The sequence below is a fragment of the Wolffia australiana genome, chromosome 10 (assembly GCF_029677425.1).
Source record: "Wolffia australiana isolate 7733 chromosome 10, ASM2967742v1".
Taxonomy (NCBI): Eukaryota; Viridiplantae; Streptophyta; class Magnoliopsida; order Alismatales; family Araceae; genus Wolffia; species Wolffia australiana.
Genome location: NC_135844.1, coordinates 10,690,890 through 10,714,754, shown reverse-complemented (window position 1 = coordinate 10,714,754; position 23,865 = coordinate 10,690,890). Strand labels below are relative to the sequence as shown.

At 41.1% G+C, this 23,865-nt stretch overlaps 2 protein-coding genes across 2 annotated transcripts; one reads left to right on the top strand and one right to left on the bottom strand.

Annotated features, from left to right (window-relative positions):
• Positions 1-5,681: 5,681 nt before the first annotated feature.
• LOC144708887 (protein LURP-one-related 10-like) lies at positions 5,682-7,114 on the bottom strand. The gene is made up of 3 exons (XM_078582335.1): positions 6,816-7,114; positions 6,105-6,332; positions 5,682-6,007 (listed from the first exon to the last, which is right to left on the bottom strand). The coding sequence occupies exons 1-3, from the start codon at positions 7,059-7,061 to the stop codon at positions 5,828-5,830; spliced, it is 654 nt and encodes a 217-aa protein (XP_078438461.1). The 5' UTR covers positions 7,062-7,114; the 3' UTR covers positions 5,682-5,827.
• An 11,189-nt stretch (positions 7,115-18,303) lies between these two features.
• Positions 18,304-19,665, top strand: LOC144708278 (pentatricopeptide repeat-containing protein At1g32415, mitochondrial-like). Its single transcript, XM_078581529.1, has one exon. The coding sequence runs from the start codon at positions 18,304-18,306 to the stop codon at positions 19,663-19,665; it is 1,362 nt and encodes a 453-aa protein (XP_078437655.1).
• Positions 19,666-23,865: the final 4,200 nt, after the last annotated feature.

Sequence of the window (23,865 nt, the reverse complement as noted above, 5' to 3'; positions counted from 1 at the left end):
AGCCATTCCAAGAAACTGCCTTTATTGCTATTCAAAGCAAGGCACCAACTTCAAATGAGGGTATAGTCATTATTAAAGGATTGATGAGGGTTCTTGAGCGAATAAGCGGGTGAATCTCAAACTAATCCATGCTTCCAGTTGGACATGTTATCTCCACTAGGCAAGGAATGCCTTAGCTAATGTGGCGATATGAGGGCGAAGCTAAAAAAATATGTGTTAGTGCTAGCACAAAATGAGGCTTTCACTATCGGTTCTCTACTTGATCCATCAATGAAGCTTTGCTTGATTGATCCACATGCCATGAACAAGGCTCTCTCTATCATCCAAACTATCATGGAGTCATATTGAGTATCCAGAAACCTTGGTGATTGGTCCCCTAAACTTTATGCTTCATCCATGAGGTATGATTGTCTACAAATGGAGCTACAAGAACTACTAGATACATCGAAGATACCACAACGAGTTGATCCCATGCACGAGCTCGACGTATATGCGGCGCCCCCCAACATTTGGCGCATAGGTGTTGCATTGGTGGAAGACGACGGATAATAATTTAATTATCATATAGTGTGCATTGTTAGATTAAAAAATGTCTTACTTGCCTTATTGGCATTGGTGCCGAAGGAATTTCTCGCAGTTCAAGCGATGAGTGCCACGTGTGATTGACTATTCTCAAAAGGGTATCATGTAATCAACTATAGGCAATCAAGGTTCATAGCAGAGAGCGTCAAAGTTCTGATGACATTGAAGTCATGTATAGTAACGAAGATTTGAGAGCGGAAGTGATGGAAATATATGTGGCCGGCAAGCCAATCACACATTCCACATCTCGTTCCATGTTCATTAATACAACATATTCATTATAGTGCCTGCTTGATGCTTATAATGAAGTCCATGAATATATGATCGGACTTAGTGAATTATGATGAGATCGTAATACGGAGATCACTAGTCTTTAAGCATGTGTTCTAAACATTCCCATTCGAAGGATACCCAAGACGGACATCGAAGTATTCGAATAGAATAGCACTATCTAGCCTCACTCATATGGTGAGTATGGCCAGTCCCGTAGCCATTAGTATGGCGACACTAAGGATAGATAGTGGGTGCTCTTTAGTGGAAAGAGTTCATTGAATTGATCCGTACGAATCCCTGAATGGTATTATACCAAACTGTCAATCAGGTTAATTCACGTCACAGTTGTGTAAGTGGTCCTTCGACCTGAGACACTAAAGACATCTTAAGACGGACGGTTGTACTTTGGCTATGGCCAACGAGTCTCTAATCATGGGATTCTAAATAGTCTTAGTTTGGGTACATCGAGAAGTTCACGAAGACGATTGAGTGGTCAAGATGGGATCGTCCACCCTCGGTATAAGAGGTGACAGCTCAAAGAAGATGATGCAACAAAGTCCTTGGCCAAGGCAGTGAAATATCGGACAAGAGTTCTCCGATGATTTCCGAATGCATCAGTACTAACTCGGATGATCGATTAGGGTTTGACAGTTGACCATACCCTAAGTCGTCCAAGGAGTGTCAAGTGGATGAAGGATTATATATACGCGGTAACTGATGACGAACAAGTTCCATGAGTGAGTCGATACACACTCCTTTGTATCTTCTAGGACATGAGGTGTAGCTTGGCACCCCACGTGTCAGAGTCTTGACCTATTGATTGGGTTAAATCGATCCGACGTTAATTAATCTATATGATGATATACTTAATTAATTTGGAAGGCCAATAAAAATTATTGGGCCACTAGAGTCGTTAACTAGACTGATACATGGGCCTAGAGGGTCACACGCAAATGGTCTTTTGGACGTTGGAAGATATACTTAAGTTTTGGGGGTTTTTATGAAAAATACCCACTTAGTATAAATAGGGGAAGGCCCTGAACGAAATTCACCTAGGCCAGAATTGTTCAGGGGCCTTTCCCCTTCTTCTCTACTCTTCTCACACCCTTTCTCCATCCCTGATGTGATTGGGACAACGTAACGACGCCGACAGAGAAAGAACGGGGCTCGTCAACGAGAAGGAGGAGATCCGACGTGCCGAGGACTGCATGGATATGTCTAGAGGCCGCACACTTGAGCAGCTCAACTCATCTCGCTCCGGGATCGAAGAAATCACGAATCAGATTCGTGTAAAGGTACTTCATTTAATGTTTTTTGTCGATGTTGTTCGATTCCCAAAAGTCTTCCGTTGCGCATCATTTTGATTTGTTCATCCAGATCTAGGCCTCTAGAACCCAACAGGAAGATGATGATAATAGTGATGATGATGAGAGTTATTTGCCATTAATGTGGATGCACCCACCGTTTAGACTCTATTATTGTTTTTTCATCTAATGACATGGATATAATTCCTTGACTGATGTGTTGCACTCATCATTTATTTAGACAATGAGTTTAAAGTATTTTTTATTATCACCATGTTTAATTAATTACTATAGTGTTACTTTGTGCTTGACATTTTACAGGTAACTAGGTAATGTGAAATGAGATTGGATTATTCTACAACAAAATAAATCATTTGATTATTTCATTTTTTATATATTTGTTTTTTATTATTCAATTTTGTATTTTTAGTATTCAATTTGTCATTTTGTTGCCTTTTATGTAATTTTATGTATATTACATTTATTATGCTCTTATTTGAGTGATTTTTTGTAAATTATTTATCACCTTAACTTTATCTTATTATTAGGATCATTTTAATAACTAAGACTATTTCTTCAACAATACATCCACGCTTTGTATGAAAAAAATACGCAAAATAGTTTTTTCTGAGAAGTTGTGTGAACTGTGTAAATTCTGTGTGAATTTGTTGCAATTTGTGCAAATTTTAAAAATTGTGAGATTTTTTTTCAAAGTCTTCTAATTGTGCGAAAAGCTGCTCTAATTTTTGCACAAAAAAAGAACAGAACAAAGACAAGGCCCTGTGTGGTTCTTTTGTGCGAATTTTTGTTCGTTTCAAAGGAACAAAACAGAACAACCATGTCTATTCCTAGAGCCTAAAATTCTGAACCTTGCTATCTAGCTGCTAAGACACTAAGGCATTAATCCATTCATCACAGGATACCTTCATGTTTCAAACTTTGATTGATCTCACTTTTACCTCTCCACACTGCACCCATGTTTCCTCTGGTATCGAGACATCAAAATAATTTTATGTGCTAGTGCATAGTACATTCTCCAATCCTAATTTGATGATGCTTTGGAGTTCGACTCATCTTCTCAGCACCATGTCAGCATTAAACCAAAAAAATAAAACTTATTATAAGATTATAGTAATAAATCGATACGTACCATACTCTCGCTAAAGATATCTAGTGAATGTGATTAAATAGTTGAAAAGATTGACGGATAGGATTGCACATGGATAGGGAAAGACAGACGGATAGGATTAAATCTAGATACGAGAAGTAGACGGAGAGGATTAGATCTCAATAGGACTTTTATAAGAAGTATAACTGTCTCTATTAGTTTATCGGTGTAATCTTTATATATAGTTACAACTACATCCTATAAGTAGAAACCTATATGCAGATTAATTTCTTGCAGAAATACAATGATCTTAAGGGCTTGTCGTCTCTCTCTCTCTTTCTGTCCATCTCTCACTCTCACTTTCTTTCTCTCTCACTCTCGTTCCCTCTCTCTCTCACTCTCATTCACTCTCTCAGTCTCTCGCACACACACACTCTCAATCTCACTCTCTTTCTCTCACACACACTCTCTCTCACACACACTCTCTCTCACTCTCTCACACACACTCTCCCACTCTCACTCTCTTTCTCTCTCACTCTCACTCTCTCTCTCTCACTCTCTCACTCTCTCACTCTCTTTCTCTCCCTCTCTCTCACTCTCTCGTGCACACACTCTCTCACTCTCTCACTCTCTTTCTCTCACTCTCTCTCTCACTCTCTCACTCTCTTTCTGTCCCTCTCTCTCACTCTCTCGTGCACACACTCTCTCACTCTCTCACTCTCTTTCTCTCCCTCTCTCTCATTATCTCGCACACACACTCTCTCACTCTCTCACTCTCTCGCACACACACTCTCTCTTTCTCACTCTCACTCTATCTCTACCCTTCTCTCTCACTCTCTCTCACTCTCTCGCACACACACGCTCTCTTTCTCACTCTCACTCTATCTCTACCCTTCTCTCTCACTCTCTCTGTCTCTGCATCCCTCTCTGTCTCTGTATGTCTCTGTCTCTCTCATTCTCTCTGTCTCTTTCTCTCACTCTATGTCTCTGTCTCTGTCTCTGCCTCTCTCTCTGTCTCTGTATGTCTCTGTCTCTCTCTCTCTATTTCTCGCTCTCTCTCTCTTGTTGAGATTGCTCGAGTTTAGCAAAATAAGAAGAGAAAGAAAGAGAGAAGATGAGATGAGAAGGATAAGGCGCAAGACGACAAAGAGACTATCCATTGCGATAGTTATATTCTGGGAATTAAGAATGTACATGTATGTTTGTATTTATTGTATCATATATGACAACAATATACGTTAGTTAATGTGTTTTAATCCTAGCCGTTATATAACAATGTATAACAGCTGAATTGGATTAAATCTTCACTGTCCATTTAAAACCTGTTTACATTTAATTCTATCTGTCTATCTTTACCTATCTATGTTTAATCCTATCCTTCTATCTTTTCCTATATTTAATCGTAGCCACTAGATCTCTATAAGAGTATAGGGTATGTGTTCGTTTAGTACTATTCTAATCTGATATTATGTGTTTCAATCTTGACCGTCCACTAGATCTCTCTCTCTCTCTCTCTCTCTCTCTCTCTCTCTCTCTCTCTCTCTCTCTCTCTCTCTCTCTCTCTCTCTCTCTCTCTCTCTCTCTCTCTCTCTCTCTCTCTCTCTCTCTCTCTCTCTCTCTCTCTCTCTCTCTCTCTCTCTCTCTCTCTATCTCTCTCTCTCTGTCTCTCTCTCTCTCTCTCTCTCTCTCTCTCTCTCTCTCTCTCTCTCTCTCTCTCTCTCTCTCTCTCTCTCTCTCTCTCTCTCTCTCTCTCTCTCTCTCTCTCTCTCTCTCTCGCTCTCGCTCTCTGGCTCTCTCTCTCTCTCTCCCTTGATCTTCTTGGAGCTCCAACGAATCTTCAACAGTGCGACAAAGTAAAAGTAAAGCCTCCGCTGTGTAGATGTTGAATAAGAGTAAACAGTTGTTTGCGGTTATGAAGTCCATGAATAAACATAAGAAAGAAATATATGAATTATACCGATAAGCGACTTCTCGTCCAGATGTTCATTTCCAGTTTATACGAATGCTGAATTTCCAGACTAGTTTGGAAGGAATATCTGTCTTCTCGCTTCACTCAAGTTTGGAAGGAATATATCTGTCTTCTCGCTGTCACTCAGTCAGCTTCGCCGGGGGTATACTGCGAGGCCAAACTATACAAGATCGATCATCCGGGGGCAGTTCGTCATGGGTGCTAATTTTTTCTAAAAATGCTTCTTTGAATCGATCTAAAAGTTGAGAAAGTGTGTTTATTTAGCCGAAATAGTAGTGGGTTTTTTCGTTAAGTCTGGAACTCATCTGACACTTTAGGCTACCAACTCTCGGATTTCCTAGCAATCCCCATTAGTACAAAATCGAGTTTTGTTGGACGAAAGTTAAAAATAATTGGACTTTACATGAGCGAGCCAACAACGTAATGCCAGAACTAAAACGATGCCTTAGAACCGTTTAATTAGTTTTATAAGAATTTATATCAAACCTTGTTTTTAAAATCTGATTTCACCTTACATACACTTGAAACATTTATAAACGACATCATAAAGCCGGATGACGCGTTCCCCTCCCATTAGACAGCGACTCTACCTCACGAGCTAAGGTTGGTTGCTATCGAGGCGGCGGCTTCCCCACTCTCACCTTCTTTATTAATTTCATCATGGATGATGATTAGTGCTACGATTAACGCCTGATCAACATTTGGGCAAATAGTCACCTTCAAGCTTTCCTTTCCTGGAGCCTTATTTTTCACCTTTTCCTGCTTCTTCCTCTGTAAAAACGAGAACTCAGTTGGATTGTATAAATGATTTAAGATTTAAGAACAAGAAGGAGATGAAAGAAAATGGGTGTATAGTTAATCATATTACCTCGGCGACGACGACGGAGGAATCGCCAAGATAAACGGTGCAGGATCTTTCAGAGTAACTCCCCTTGACCTTGAAATCAGGGACAAGCGCTTTGGTATTAGTAGCTAAGAAGACGTGCAGGGTAGTCTTTAGTTGCATCACGCGAGATCTTTTGGCGATGAACAGGAGATCTGCGTCATCCGTCCCCTCCCCCCGGAAGACTTTCCACGTACTGCGAGCCGTAAATAACTGTAGACAAGTTCATAAAAACTTTAGGAATGTTGAAGAATAAGGAGTTTTACTCCTCAAAGCATAGAGAAAACGGTTACAAATCAAGAAAAGGAAAATCACAAAATGAGGAAATGGCGAAATGAGGAAAGTATAACGGTTACTCCCTCTCACTCTCCCCTATAAATACCTCCGCTTTGTAATTGTTTTGACACGGGATTTCAGAAGTACTATTGAGTCTTTATTTCTTTCTTTCTTTCTTTCTTTCTTTTTCTTCTTCTCCCTCTTCTTCTTCTTCCCTATCTAGAGTGCATCAGTTCCTTCTTCATGGTATCAGAGCTGGTTATTGGAGTGGAAGGAATAGAGGGGGAAACATGTGTAGGTGGGTAGATATTAACGGGATGAGGTCCAATTAAACTAGTGTTGTGAACATGTTGTTGAGAAGGAGGTAAATTTTTTGCTTGATTTTATAAGGACGAACTAACCTGGAAAGCAAGTATTTACCTTTCGTCGCAGGGTTATTAAGGGTCGGCGAGAAGCGTCTTGAAGTACTACTCGATCTCGTAGGCTGAAGCACGCCTTCTTCACCTGAAACAGTACCTTCTTCTTTGCGTCTTTCACGGTGAAGTCGTGTCCAGTGAGGCTGAAGACCTTGTTCTTGAGAAAGATTTCAACCCAGTTTGGGGAACAGAATTCTGGGTTCACGACTGAAATTGGTGCAGCGGAAGAATGGTAAATGGGAGGAGACATCTGCGAGAAAGCAAGACGTCACACGGCCTTTGCTGAGTGTTGAGTTTTCTCCAAAGTCTGGAGTATTTATATATAAATTCCATAGACTGGGAGTAGGCCATTTGTTACACGTCACGCGGATGCAGGACTTGCGAGGAAGGTGCGATTGCCCTGAACCAAGATAACGTCCGCTTGGCCAGTGCTTTCATCTGGGTTGTTTTAGACAAATTGAGTTTATTAACTCCAACATTATGACTGTTTTATTTTATTCTTTTTATATCAGTTTCGGAAATTGGGTGTTTTAGAGGCCTACTTTAAGATTAGAATTATTCGATTATCAAAATAACAAAGCTTAAGCACAATTATTTTAGATATCATTTAGAAGGTTATTGGCAAAGGCAAATTACGTAAGTTAATTGAACTGTCGTTGTAATTTCAATTTGCCTTAAATAAAATTAATTTGGTGAAAGATAGAAAACTCACTCGAATGTATAGTGGGAGTGAAGTCGTCTCCACCGGGACTGGCCTTTAGAGGTGAATTTAATAATATAGTCATATTTAAGAAGAATTAATAAGGATGACAAGGATAAGTGAATATAGTAAGTGATGATTAATTAGTAAGTGGAGGAAATATTAAGCTGATAAGAGACTAGATAAGAGAGATATTATTTATAGATATTAAATATAATAAGAGAGTAGGATATTAAGATGATTTAATAGTGTTAAAGTTAAGGATGATATTAGTATAGGTAGTGAATAGGAGGTTGGAGGTTGGAGGTTATGATATTAAGGATAATGATATTAAGATTTTAGTTATAGAGGGAATAACATGTTATAATAATAAGATGTAAGTAGTTAGTTTACGGATGTATTTAGTTTAGTAAGAGGTAGGAAGTAGAATAGAAAAGAGAGAAGAAGTATTGTCAAGATAGAACAAAGTGAGTATTATAAGTTGAGTGATGGATTGGATGAGATGAAAAGATGAATATGTATGCTTACATTTTAATAATAAAAACATGAGTAGAATTATATGCATTATTTAATTAGTAATAGAATTAAGTATATAAGTAAGAAGCATATCTAAGATAGAAGAGTTAACTAGATAGACAGAGGAATTAATTTTTTTGTTTGATTTTAAAATAACTTCAGTGAAATAGGAAGAACAATAGTAGGAGATTGAAATGAAAGAGGTATCTAATTCAGAAGAGAACTAAGGAATTAATTAGATTGTAGGAGAAAGAAAAGATAGAGAGGTAGTGAATACCAAGTAGATGAATATTACGGTTTTTATAGGATTTCTAATACTTATAATTATCCTAGGTAGATAGTAATATAGTCTTTATAGGAATATAATTAAGAAATTTTTTTGGTTTTATAATAGAGGAAATCACAAGAAATTTGGGGGGTTTTGTCAACACCTTGCAGGTGTTCGACAGAATGCATCAAAGAGGTTGCAAGACAGAAGTAAGTTTATTATGTATTTGTTTTTTTACAATTTTTATAAGGTAAAATCAGTAGGGACTTAGAAAATTCAATTGATATCTTGAAATCCATAGCAAGTATTCAATGAAATGCCTCAATGAAATTGTGTTATTGAATCTCAAGAAATTGAACTGGATAAGAGATTAAACTAATTTGAATCTAATCTATAATGTTATTCTACTGAAATGCAACTACTTCAAGCTAAAATTTACTGGATCTGCCCTGAATCGAGGAATGGGGTCAGGATGCCAATCGCCACCCCCTACCTTCAGTGTGTTGCTTCCCCCCATCCTTTCTTCCTTGCTGGCGTAGAGTCCTCACTTCCTCACTCTTCCCTGAAGCCTTCCTGAGTTGTCTGCACAACCATGGTTCTGTCACAACGTCACCGAGTGCTCCAAACTCTGGAAAGGAATCTTTGCCATCGTCTTCCCTCCTATGATAAGAAAGCCTTTATTAGCCTTTAGGAAAGGGGTCAAGAGAGGTTCTCTCAACACTCAAAGGGGTCAGATTTGATCCAACGGCTCTCGGAAGGCCGTTGCATGGCCCTCTACGGGCATTTGCATGGCATTACGTGGGTCTCTATGTCCCAGCAATCGGGGGCTCCTCGTGTGGTGGTTCTGGCCGGCTACTGGCCAGCTTGAGTGTTGTGCGCTCACTAGCTAGTGGCTGGCTTGAGTGCTGCACTACTCCCTCCTTCAGTTGGCCACTAAAAATCCCTTTTCTTGGTTTGTTCTTCTTTTCTCTCTTTTTTTATTTGATCCATTTTAAGCCTAAAGCCATTGTATACAATAATTCCAAAATATTTTCTAAATAAGATAAAAATGGCCTTCAAACACTATATAGAATAGTAGTGCAAAGAAATGGTCATGTTTAAGCTTTTCAAGAATAATGTATAAAATGATGTATAAAACTACTAAAGTGATGTATAAAATGACTCTAAGATGTGCACATTTTAAAATTAATAAAATGATGCATGAAAGGGGAATTTATAGTATAATAAAGATAAAATTAGTAAAATAGTATCCGTCTTCCTAGAGGATGAATATCTTCTAAGAGAAGATAGAGGGAGTAGTTTTGGAAGAAATTCCAAATCAAGACACAAATACTAGCTCATCAGATGAGTGCTCAGTTCATGACCATGTTTAGGAAAATACACTAGATCCACATAGGTCAGGAAGAGTATTGAGACAACCTGATCGCTATATCGGACATATTGCATCAGGTGAAGTCCACACACTACATCTTAAGGATGATGATCCTTTGACATACGACGAGGCAGATCGAGATCTGATTCACAGAAATGGCGAGAAGAATATGGATTCTGAAGTCCGCTCCATGCACCAAAATCAAGCATGGTACTTGGTTGATCCTCCCGAAGGTATAGTACCTATCGGGTGTAAGTGGATCTTTAAGAAAAAGATCGGTGTAGATGGACAAGTTGACGCATACAAGTCAAGACTTATTGCAAAAGGTTATTGTCAAAGGCAAGGAGTTGACTATGACGAAACATTTTTGCCAGTTGTCATGATAAAATCAAATCATAATTCTTCTCACCATAGCTGCACACCACGACTATGAAATCTGGCAAATGGATGTCAAGACCGCTTTCCTCAATGGAAACCTTGAGGAAGTGGTGTATATGATACAACCCGAGGGTTATGAATCCAAGGAATTTCCAAATAAGGTGTGCAAGTTGCAGATTCGAAGAGCTGGAATCTCAGATTTGATGAGGCTATCAGATCTTATGACTTCATTAAGAATGAAGATGAACTATGTGTAGACAAGAAAACCAATGGGAGCGCAATCACTTTCGTGATTTTATATGTGGATGATATTATACTCATTGGGACTGATGTAGGAATGTTGTCATCAGTAAAGGCATGGCTATCTGATGTAACACGATAACGACCGGGATCGACGGTTCGTATTACGTCACAACGACACATGATGAGTATTCGATTATGATGATGAATGCACCTTTTTTTAAAAAAAAGTCTCAAGAGCGACGAGGACGGTCCGACGATGGGGCGATGGGTACAGTAAATCCTAAGAGAGACGAACAGGTCCGGGTCGACTCCAAGTGACCCGCAGAACCTCACGATCGAGCACAACGAGAGGGGCGTTTGACGGCCCAGCGGAGTTCACCCTCGACGGCAATGATCGGGTCATCAATCTCAAAGAAGAGCCTACCCTCGACAGTGGTGGCTAACCTAACCGACATTAACAACAACAAGCGGCAGCGGAAATCGATAGACGAAAGACGGCACTGAAGAAAATAATAATACTGTCAAGAGGGGAAGGAGAGAGGAGGAACCTGGTCACGCTCCGTCAACGCCGAACAGCCGAGCGAATGCCGGGGTCGAATACACGAGCCAATCAATAGTCGCGCCCGAAGAAGTTTCCGCAAGGCCGGGTGATTGGTAAACGACTAGGTGTGGTTGACCAGCGATGATGAGATCTGTCACGGCGTAGTCAACCTCGACCACGCAGGTGCAGGCGAATGCTACGGGGCGGCCGCAGGGGCGAGCGCGGGCGCGGCAATAGGGGGGGTCGCCCTTTGAGCTCGGAGATGAAGGCAATTGCGGCGGGCGCCCGTGGGGGCGTGCGCGGGCGCGTAGCTTTGGGCACACGGTGCCCGGGCGCACGGCTGCGGTGGCGGGGGCGCGGTGGCCGTGTCGTCTGCGCGCGGATGCGCTCAGGCGCGCAAAGAGGACGGGCCGATCACGGCGGTGAGCAGCGATCAGGACGACCTGCGTCGGGATCGACCAATGGACGATGCTCCAGGCGGTCCTGGGAAGGGACGGGGTCTGCCGGTGTAACGGGCGTAGAAGGGCGAGGCCGTCTCCACAGGGTGGCTGTGTCAGCCCAGAGGTCTGGCGCTTCTTCGCCGGCGGTAATCTGCAATAGCCGAGCTCACAGGGATGGCCGGGAGGGGAAGGAAGACGAACGGTCTCCTGCTAGCTAGCTGAGCGAGAGGTTGAAGATGATAGACTTCTATTTTTAACTCAAAGAAAAGACTGAAGGAAAATGAAACAGTGCAAATGGTTGGTTTTATCAAAAGACTCTCCTCTTTGCTCTTGGGCATGCCTTCCCCTTATATGGGGGGGGGTGGGTGGGGGGGTTGGGGAAGGAAAGGGTGCCAAGAAGCTAAGCATAGAGGAGGGGTCCGTCGCGTGACGTGGCCCTCCTCTTTACACGTAATTTCAGAAGAGAGAACGAAACATAAAAACAGAATCGGTCCAACACACGACCCGATCCGATATTACAATGAGGCAAATGACGAAGAAACGAAACTTACTTGGAGTACTTGAATTCGGGGTCACGTACGTCGGCACGAGCGGCTCGGAGAGGTCGAACGTGTCCGGTGTCGGTGTCGGCGTCGTCGCGATGGTCTCCCATCACTATCCAAGAACTTCTCCATGAAATATTTGGGAGAGGCGACCTACGTATTGGGAATACGTAACTATAGAGATAGATCGAGGAGGTTGCCACGATTGTCCCAATCTATATACATAGACACCATTGTCAAAAGGTTTGGCATGGAGAACTGTAAGAGATATCTCATACCGATGAGACATGGAGTTCAAATATCTAAGGAGCACCCACCTAAGACTCCTGAAGATAGAGCGATGATGTCTAAAGTTCCATATGCTTCAGCTATTGGATCCATCATGTACGTGATGCTATGTACCAGGCCTTATGTTGCCTTTGCTCTAAGTGTTACGAGCAGATTTCAGGCAGACCGAGGAGAGGAATATTGGGTAGAAGTGAAATGCATCCTTAAGTACTTGAGAAGGACTAAGGATTTATTTCTGATTTATGGAGGAGAGGAGCTGAAGCTCTAGGGTTACACTGACTCAAGTTTCCAGTCGAATCTAGACGATATTAGATCTACATCTGGATTCTTGTTCACACTGAACAGAGGCATGATATCTTGGAAGAGTTCTAGGCAGAGTAGTACCATAGAATCGACAACAAAAGCTGAATACATAGCAGCAGCCGAGGCCGCCAAGGAAGTAGTTTGGTTGAAGAAATTCATAACGGAACTTGGCGTTGTTCCTTCCATCTCAAAACCTATTCCATTGTTGTGTGACAACAATGGTGCAATAGCACAAGTGAAAGAGCCACAATCTCATCAGAAATCAAAACACATTCTGAGGTAATTTCACTTGATTGGGGAGATCATTGCACGAGGAGATATTGTAATGGAAAGGGTTCCATCAATCGACAACATAGCAGACCCACTAACTAAGCCACTAGCTCATAAAGTTTTTGATCGTCATTGTCAAACAATGGGATTGTTGAACAAGGATGATTGGCCTTAGTCTAAGTGGGAGATTGATGGATATTATGTGGTCATCAAGCCAATTACACTACCATGTTTATTTAAGTTCATTAAATAAAATATTTGTGTTCATTATTATTCAGTTGTGATGTTTATAATGAAGTCCATGAATACGTGCAATGACTTAGTGAATTATGATGAGATCATAATAGTGTGATCACTACTTTTTAAACATGTATTCTAAATATTCCTATTCGATGGATAGTCGAGACGGTCATCGAATTATCCAAATAGAATAGCACTAGCTAATCCTACTTATACAAAAAGTATAGTTGATCTTGTGGTTATTAGTGTGGCGACACTAAGGACAGATAGTGGGTGCTCTTTGGAGAAAGAGTTCACTAAATTGATCCGTATGAATCCCTGAATGGTATTATACCTTAATGTCAATCAAGCTGATTCAAGTCACAGTTGTATAAGTGATCCACTGACCTGAGACACCAAGGACATCTCGTGAGTGGATGATTATGTTTTGACTATGACTTACGAGCCTCTAATCATGGGATTCAAATAAGTTATAGATCGCATGTAGTAAGAAACTTACAGAGATGATTGAGCGGTCAAGATGGGATCATCCACCCTCGGTATAAGAGGAGATTGATTCGAGGAAGATGATGCAGAAAAATTCCTATCCAGGGTAATGTGGATATTGGTGATGGCATTCTCCAATGATCCCCTCTATGCATCAGTACTAATCGAATGACGGATTAGGGTTTGACAATAAACCATACCCTAAGTCATTCGAGACTCTCGCGCGCACATCTACACACACATACATCCACACACACGCACATCTACACACATCACACACACATACAACCACACACACAGAGAGATCCACACACACATACATCCACACATACATACACCCACACATACATACACCCACACACACACACCTACACAGACACACATACATACACATACATACACACATGCATACATACACCCACACAAACAAACAAACAAAACAAAAAAAACAAACAAACATACATACATACATACATACATACATACATACATTTCTATATATTCACAAAAATACTGGATGTTGTCATCATACAGAATGGATATTTACAAATTATCAAGAAGTGTAATAGTGGAACATTATTTGTCATACTGCAATGTTATCTAGTTGTACGCCACACCATGTAGAATAGCAGAAAACAACAAAAATACTTGAAACAACATCAGATCAGTTACAATGAAGGCATGCATTTGCATAAATATAAAACAATATTCATCTTTCAAGCTACACCAAGGTATCAATGGATGGTATTAAATAAACCTAAGTTCCATTGGAAATAAAAAAATCTGTGTGCAGTGCCTAGGAGAGCAGCAGTTATAGCTCAAACTGTGAGTGAACAACAAAACTTAAAATCATATCCTAGATATGATTTTGAAGGGAAAAAAAGTTTCATACTCTAAATATGCAATCAGAAGATAAAGTCTTTGATCTGGAGGATGGCAATGCAACTACTGCTAAAACTGTGACCATGGACACAAGTGTCTTACAACCAAACCATCTAATTCCTTAAGTGACATTGACAACATTATTATATATTCTAATTTATAAAATAATATCTTGGAACAGAGATAAATTGATAGAGGCGTATCTGGCAAACATTACCACAGGGAAAGAAAAGTTGTCCCTGCCCAAACAGAACTCTTGAAGGTCCTTAGAGCAGACGTGGCTATGTCAGACTACAGGTATATCACGATTGTGTTGGTATGGAATTATCAGGCTATAGATATCAGTTTTAGGATTAAACAAATGATTTATGTCTTATAACCTTAAAAGTACAGGTATTATAGAGCATCTCGTTAATAGCTTTGGTGTTAGCATGTATAAATTAAAGAGAGGTAATCCTGGATTTTGGGCCCAGCTACAAAGAAAGATATGGTTATTATGGAATAACGATATCACATCACAGATCATAGATAAATGTAACCACACTGTGAAGGTTAATGATACCAATGACATTCATTCATGCCTCCTATCATGGTGAACAGAGGAAAACGCTTAGGGAAAGCTTATACATAAATTTAGTAGTATCGTAGTACCTTGGATTATTGGAGGAGATTTTAAAGTACTTAGAAATTATCAGGAAAAAAGGAATATATCATCCAAACGCAGGGAATATGGAGGATTTTAAGGATACCATCATGTTGTTAGATCTCTTCAAACCCCCACATGAGGGTAATAATTTATTGTGATGTGATGGACACCAATTCCAATGTGGGGTCAATTACAGACTGTATCATATATTGTTGAGCCTTCATACAAAAACCCTTCCACCAATGGAAATTATGCATCTCCCTACAAGGCTTTTGGATCAAACCCCATTGCCTACAGGCCCCCACAAGGCCACGAAAACCTCTCTTCCATTTTGAGGTCACCTAGATGACTTGTCCAAATTTCTAGAACTTTGAAAATATTTGGAATTGGGTAGGCCATTCAGATACTATGCCTAATCTAAGCACCAAATCAAAAAACATAAGGGTGATACTAAAACACTGGAACAAAACTTCCTTTGGCAACATGGATAGAGAAAGAAAAACTGAAAGTTAAAATTTATTAACTTAGAAGTGGAGCTACAAAATACCTGGGATCAACATAAAATTCCTTATGAAAGAAACTAAAAAATGACTTGTAGATAAGAGAGGAAATTTTGAAATGTTTTTTTTCAACGAAAGTAAAAAAGACCTAGAAGAAATAATGATGTAAAAATACTAACTATTTTCATTCAATAGTTAATAGATGCATTAAAATATATTATTTCACCCAAATATTTAGGTTAACCTTGAAAGAATATAAAACGTAGCGGTATACTCTGATAAGAACCTTCTTACATCTCAACCTACTCAAATTGATGATGCATTCTTAGATATTATGTCTCAAACCATTACTGGTGATGATATGCTATATTGTCTCGAATTGATGATACCTTCTTACATCAGATATCCTAGAAACTGAAACCATATTAAATATGTTGAATCCTGATATTACCCTGGGTGGGATGGTCATAGGACATGATGTCTGCATGGTGATTCAGACATTATTTATGCAAAACAATTACCTAGATCAAGGGAATATATGTTTATTAAATTGATTCCTAAAGCTCAAATGCCCCTGTCCTTTTTAATAACTTAGACCAATTAGCTCATATAATGAGACATGCAGAATCCTTAAAAAACCATTAGCTTATGCAAGTATTCCTAAAATCAAGTCTAATAAGTGATACAATGAATGGCACTGTGTGCGCCAATGTATAAATTCAATGTAGATGGAGCCTCCAAAGGTAATCAGGGTAAAGCAGCCATAAGAGGCAATATGAGGGATAGTAATAAATTAATGATAGTATTAGTAAGAGGAGTAATATGGAAACATAATCCTTGATTTTATAATATGGAATGAAATTACATAATCAGTTGGGAATTCAGTCTGGTGCTGAAATGGATTATATCACATCATCAAAAAGTGATCTTGCAAAATATTGGGGAACTAAAATCTTGGTGGGAGAAAATTCATCCATATCTTAATATGATTTTTCACATCAAACATATGTACAAAGAAGATAACCCTTTTGCTGATGAGCTCTCTAGCCATGCAATTAACCGAGAAGAAAAACAAGTAATTTGCAGGGCTGCATACAGGAAATGCATGGCCAAAGTGCATTATCAGACCAACAAATTGGGCCTACCATACATAAAAGTTATCAAGGTATTGATCAATAAATGTAGCAGACATAAATGTAGAAGATGATTGACTTGCAAACTTCCCACGATGTAAATCTTTTTTTTTGTTGAAAGAATTAATAGTAGCTCAATCATAGTTCTTCTTAAAATCCTATTTTGATGACCTATGCACTAAATATAAAAAATAATAATATATTAATGGTAAATCAAAGTTTAATCCCTTACATGGGCACTGTCATTCACTAATATGCTTAGATCCACAAAATACATGAAGTTAGCCCTTATAAGCTTGCAGGTCAAGGATTGGAAGAAGAAGAAGCGAGATTATTGGGGAATATTCATAGACACCATGGGAGACCTTGTACAGTATTTTAGTCTGGTATGTGAGATCATGTAGATAGTTGATTCTACCTTCACAAACACCCCATGCTCTGGAACAAAATATAGAGGAACAGGAGTACACAGTGAGTGGTAATCTGGCACTCAATTTTTCATACATTAAAGAATGCAATGTTCAGAAATTTCATCAATGATTTGGTCTAGCCCTTAATAGTCTTCTTTCAATAGATGTAAGTATGACAGGGATATCTTCAATTAAATGTGCTAATTACAACATACATGTACGTCTTTCATATTTTTAAAAGAAAAAACAAACATACATACAAATATTATGGTCTTATTTATCGTCTTTGCTTTCAATTTCTATGTTTTAACCCCTCCAGATCCAAGGGAAACCTTGAGATAGCTGCACTCCTTAAGTTTTCAGCCAATTGTGATATAAATGCCAGGTGCAAACTTAAGGAGCAGGGAGAATTTCAAGACCATGTACTCGCCAGCAAAGCCAACTCACCAAACCACGCATGAGAATTTGCCAGACTCTGAGAAACTCATAAACGTATAACTACGCATGAGGAAATGATCGATCAGCTACAGAGCAATGGGGGACAACCCAAAGCATAAGTAGAAGAAGCCATTGACAACCTTGAGGTCAGCTATAGAATTCTAATGTTTGCCCATACCCACATGCATTAAGCTGAAGCATTGAAGAGGCTAAATTCATATCTCTAGCCACCTAACTCTCTGTACCAGAAATCCAAGCATTGAGGAGACTTAATTCATATCTCTAGTTACCTTACTTTCTGTACCAGAATTTCAAGCATTGAAGAGGCTTAATTCATATCTCTAGTCATCAAACTGTGTATACCAGAAATCCAAGCAATACACTTGGTTGGTCATATCAATAGAAAACCAACTTTAAGAAAAACATAAATATGATAGATATGAGTACCACAACGAAAGACAGGCAAAGGGCGATCGTGGGTCTTCTTCCATGGGAATTCTTTCTTCCGTTCTATGCACCTTCGCCATTGCACCCTTCTCCTTTCCCTCTCCTTCTTCCATGGCGACGGTCTGCAGCTCTTCCAGAGGCTCCAAGCAGGCCGCCCTTCTACCCTTCTCCTTTCCTTCACCTTCTTCCATGGCGTTCCTTCCCAGCTTTTCCGGCGACTCAACCACGGCAGCCCTCCTCCCAACGTCGTCCGACAGACCTCCCTCCTCTGCCAACTCGCCCAGAAAGGCCATCTCGCCGAAGCCCGCGTTATCTTCGACTCCATGCCCTTCAGAACCACCCCCACCTGGAACGCCATGATCTCTGCTTACTCCCACGCCGGCCTTTTCCACCATGCCCGCCACCTGTTCGACGAACTGCCAGACAGAAACGTTGTATCCTGGACGACTATGATCGAAGGGTTATCGCGCCACCGCCGCCACGCCGAGGCCCTTCGGCTCTTCATTGAGATGACCCGCCACCGCCGCTCGCCGCCTGGTGTCGCGGCCATGGCGGCAGCGGTCCACGCCTGCCTCGGCCTCCGGCTCCTCCGGCTCTGCCGTCAGGTTCATGCCCAGGCAGCAGTGCGCGGTGCCATGGCCGAAGCCGCCGACGACCTCTCGAGGAGGAGGCTGAGTGGATGCTTAATTCAGGCCTACGCCCGGCTCGGCGCTGTTGACTGGGCGGCGTGGCTGTTCTGCCGCTTTCCTCCAACCTTCTGCCACACGGCCTGCTGGAATTCAATGATATTCGGCTGCTCCCGGTCCGGGAGGCTCGGCGAGGCACGCGCCTGGTTTGATGCGACGCCGCTCCCTGACCAGATCACTGCCACCACCATGGTCTCTGGGTACTTTGACGCCGGCGAGGTTGCGGCGGCGCTCGAGCTCTTTCGCCGCACCGGCGGCAGCGACCCGGTCTCGTGGACGGCGGCCATCTCCGGGCTGGTGCAGAACGAGCGCGTCGAGGACGCCATGGGCCTGTTCTCGGAGATGATGGCGGCGGGAGTGCTGCCGTTGGACCGGACCCTGGCGGCGCTCCTCGGCGGCGCTGGCTCGGCGGCGTGCTTGGACATGGGGCGGCAGCTGCATGGGCTGGCAGAGAAAACCCGGCCAAAGCTGGACACTGTTGCAGGGAACGCTCTCGTCGCCATGTACGCCAAGAGCGGCGACACCGCTGCCGCCATCCACGCCTTCTCCATTATCCCCACCAAAGACATCGTCTCTTGGAATGCAGCAATTGTGGGGCTGTCCCACCATGGCCAGGCCCTTGAAGCTCTGGAGTTGTTCCGGGACATGCCCATGCAGCCGGATGACGTCTCCTTCCTGGGGGCTCTCCAGGCATGCACTCACGTAGGGATGGTGCAACTCGGGGGTGAGATTATCGGTTCCATGGCGGCGCCGGGGGCAGAGCACTATGCCTGCATGGCCCATGCACTGGGCCAGGGGGGGCTGGCGGTGGAAGCGGAGGAGCTGCTGTTGCGGCTGCCGGGGGAGCCTGCAGTGGCGGCGTGGGCGGCGCTGGTGGCAGCCTGCCGGGAGGATGCGGCGGCGGTGGCAGAGCGGGCGGCACGCCGAGTGCTTAAGCTTGATCCAAACAATGTGCCAACGAAGATCCGGCTGAGGAGGCTGAGAGGGGAGGAGAGGGGAGGGTGCAAGGGGAAGATGCCAGGGATGAGCTGGGTGGTGGTCAAGGGAAGAACACATGCATTCATCTGTGGCGACAGCTCCCACCCTCAGAACAAGGAGATTCGAGCCCTCCTCAGTTGGCTGTAGTTTTGATTAATCAATTTAGAAAGATGTGCAAAAAGTTTAGTTACATGAAGATATTCAGTCTTTTTTGTATAAAATGGTGGTTACCCTACCTTCAGAGCTGGATAGTACATAATACATGGAAAAATAGGGGGTCAACATGTTAGTCCTATTCTATTAGATTTATCTATAATATAATTTATTATTACCTGTTGTTAAGTGGGATTACAGTTCCTACCTTTGAGGAAAAATTCATTATTTCAGTCAAGTCTAGAAAAGATGTTACCATGTTAAGCAAGCAAGAAAAAGATCTCAAATGATGGTTGAAAAGATAATTTTTATTATGTCACCCAGGGTAAATTTTCATCACCAAACACCAAATTTTATATAATACATTTCATATGATTTATTTAAATCTTTTTTCTGTAAAATTAAATCGTAATTTTTTAAATTAAAACATTCATTTATTCAACCAGTGACATACAGGCCAAATCATGAAGGGAAATACCTCTACTTGAAAAACTATCATTTATTATTATTTTCAAAATATTAGAATATTTCTATGTTTGATACTTAAACAATAATAATTGATGATTTCCCCCAAAATAATTGGACAACATAATTCCAATAACAGGGCTAGTTTAATATCATTCCAATTCATGAATAGTTAAATATATAATTCATTGTGAAATACATTTTTAATCTCATTCTCAACATACGGCTGGTTTAGAGAAGAAAATTCTATTCCACCAAGGGTTTAAGCAACTAAGTCGGAATCTAATATTAAGTTCAGTATTTTTTTGGTTTTCCTTAATTAAGCAGTCACTATTGTTCTTAATTTTTAAATAGCAGTGAATAAGATATTAGTGGATATATTGTGGGACAGATTACAATCAATTTGATATAGGTCCTTGATTATTTTCTATTTGACGATCATGAGTAGAGAAATCTCTTTCCATTTCTTTTAAAAAACTAGGAAACAAGAACTTTACCTGTCTCTCCTCTTTTCTTTTTCATAAACTCATTACAATTCTAAAATTATAATTCTATAAATAATAAGACATATTTGTAAGAGAATTCAGGCCACAAGTTTTAAGATATCCTTCTCCAATGATTCACCAAGATAGAAGTACACCATTATCATACGTAATAACTATAAGGTTGTCTTGCACAATAACTATGTCCATTATCAGAATGGTTTTTGGTATCATAATTATTATTGATATCATTTTTTTCATGATAGATATTACGGGTGACAATAACAGATGTCAATAAAGGATCAATAGTCAATCCATATTCCCAAGATAGGGTTAAACTTAATTAGTAAATAAAAAATACTAATGCATATGAAAAAATATCTTCATCGCAAAATTTTATTAACTTTAAGATACCGATAACCAACATCATTGGGAAATCACCTTCATGAAATTGTCTATTGTTTTCCTCATTTTTTAGTGCATTGGAATCGAATTCAGCCTGGAAATACTTTTTGATATAAAATAACATGAAAATGTTAAACTATCTGTGTTTCTGTCTGTACTAACTTGAGAAATAAATTCTTCATTGGAATGGTTTTTTTGTGCTCTGTTTTGCCATCATTTCACATAAAGGGTCAAACTTTCCAACCAAACTCCATGCAATTCATGGATCATCAGCCCTGGACACCGTGCAGATCTTCCGGCAGTGCAGTTGTGTGGTTATATGTGATTTTTTTAAGTGGTTAATTCCAGAAAAATGAGGAACAAGATGCTCCACATCATGGTGTAAAATGAGTTGGTTAGTCAGTTTCTCCGTATAAACTACTTCCTTATTTTCTTCTGCATATTTTGATCAAAAACTTGAGTTAAAGGGTCTAAACCAAAAAAATGATTCATATCTAAACTCACAAAATTTTGAGGATTTGGTATTAATTTATAACTGATTGTTCCAATTATAGTTCCTCGAGCATCATTTTCTCCCTCTAGAATGATCTTTATCCTAGCTTTTAATCACATTGATATCCCTTTTAAGTACCAATCACCAAAGTAATTGGTACTTGCGATGACTTGTCAACAGTTAAAATTTTTGATATTGTAATCTTGAATTATTTGCCTATCGGTATGAACTTTCGTTTCTTGGACGGATGACGCTTTGGACGGACGGATGAGACTGAACTGGTTCGTAGGGATCGAATCGTGATCGAAATCGATCAGAATGAGATTCGATCCAAACATACCGAAATGGATCGAACGAAATCAAGCATTCCACAAAAAAGAGAACACCCTCTTTCTCTCTCTCTCTCTCTCTCTTGTTCTCTCGCCCTTGCTCTCTCTCTCTCTCTTGTTCTCTCTCGCTCTCTCTCTGGCGTTCTCTGTCTCTCTCTCTGGCTCTATCTCTCTCTTGTTCTCTCTCACTTGCTCTCTCTCTCTCTCTCTTCTCTCTCTCTCTTTTTCTGTCTCTCTCTCTCTCGTTCTCTGTCTGTCTCTCTGCTTTCTATCCCTCTGACTCTCTCTCTATCTATCTATCAATCTATCAATCTATCTATCTATCTCTCTAACTCGCTATCTCTCTCTATCCCTTTGGCTCATCTCAGTCTCTCTCTATCTCTCTGGCTCTCTCTCTCGCTCTTGTTCTCTCTCCCGCTCTGGCTCTCTCTCGTTTTATCTCTCTCTCTCTCTGTGGCTCTCACTCTCTTTCTCTCTCTCGCTCTCGCTCTAGCTCTCTCTCACATTCTCTCTCCCTCTGGCTCTCTCAGTCTCTATCTGTCTCTCTCTCTCTATCTCTATCTATCTCTCGTTATCTCTCTCTCTCTCTACCCTCTGGCTCTCTCTCACACACACATTCTCTCTCCCCCTGGCACTCTCTCTCGCGTTCTCTCTCAGTCTCTCTCCGTCTGGCTCTCTCTCTCTCCGTCTCTCTCGTTCTCTCTCTCTCTCTCTTTCTGTCTCTCGCTCTCGCTCTCACACGCATTCTCTCTCCCTGGCTCTCTCTCTATGTTCTCTCGTTCTCTCTCTACCCTCAGGCTCTCTCTCACACATTCTCTCTCTCTGGCTCTCTCTCTATGTTCTCTCGTTCTCTCTCTACCCTCAGGCTCTCTCTCTCTCACATTCTCTCTCCCTCTGGCTCTCTCTCTATGTTCTCTCGTTATCTCTACCCTCTGGCTCTCTCTCACACACATTCTCTCTCTCTGGCTCTCTCTCTAAGTCTCTATGTTCTCTCGTTCTCTCTCTCCCTCTGGCTCTCTCTCTCTCCTCTCTCGTTCTCTCTCCCTCACTGGCTCTCTCTCTCTCTACTCTATCCGTTGTTCTCTCTCTCATTTAATTTATTATCCATATTTATTTTGTTTATTTCTTATTTATTAGAACTTTGGCCCGGATCAGTTCAAATTTCCGATCAGTCGTGTCTGATCCGTCCATTCCCGTTCACGGTGATTATTTGCGCCCCCACGTCATCCGTCCAGTCCAGTCCACCGGTCTGGACGACGACGACGGATAATTTGAGGAACAACCATAGTCCAGGGTTTTTGACTTTTGTTCATTTGAAGAAGTCAACGCAATCCAATCCACACTGATTACTTTTAAATGACGTCAAATGAAGCCCATAGAGAGAGGGAGACTGAGTCAACTATCCGTAACCAACTCGTTGACTTTTCTTGAAAGCCAGTTGGTTACGCAAGCCTGTGGGTTGACTTTTTGTAGGACTAATGGTTTGGTTATTTAATTATAAAAAAGTCCATAGGAACTGAGACATTAATTTTTGGTTCCCTGTGGGACCTTAGCTGTCAGCATCAGAGAAGGCCGCCTCTCACGCCGCGAAATTTCTTTTCTTCTGAGTGTAGAAAATCATGTTTCTCTCTCCTAACGTGGCGATCTGCGACTGGCCGTTTTGTCCGCTCACCAGCTTCCTCGTAAGTTCTCTCCATCTCTCTCTCCTCTCTCCTCTCTCCTCTCTCCTCTCTCCTCTCTCCTCTCTCCTCTCTCCTCTCTCCTCTCTCCTCTCTCCTCTCTCCTCTCTCCTCTCTCCTCTCTCCTCTCTCCTCTCTCCTCTCTCCTCTCTCCTCTCTCCTCTCTCTTTCTCTCTCTCTCCTCTCTCTCTCTTCTCTCTATCTATCAATATATTTATTCAATAACAAATTCATTGATGTGAACGTTAGAGTAGATTGTTTGATCTGCATCATGGGCAGCTCACACACACATTCTATCTATCTATCTATCTACCTCTCAATCTATCTATATATCTAGATAT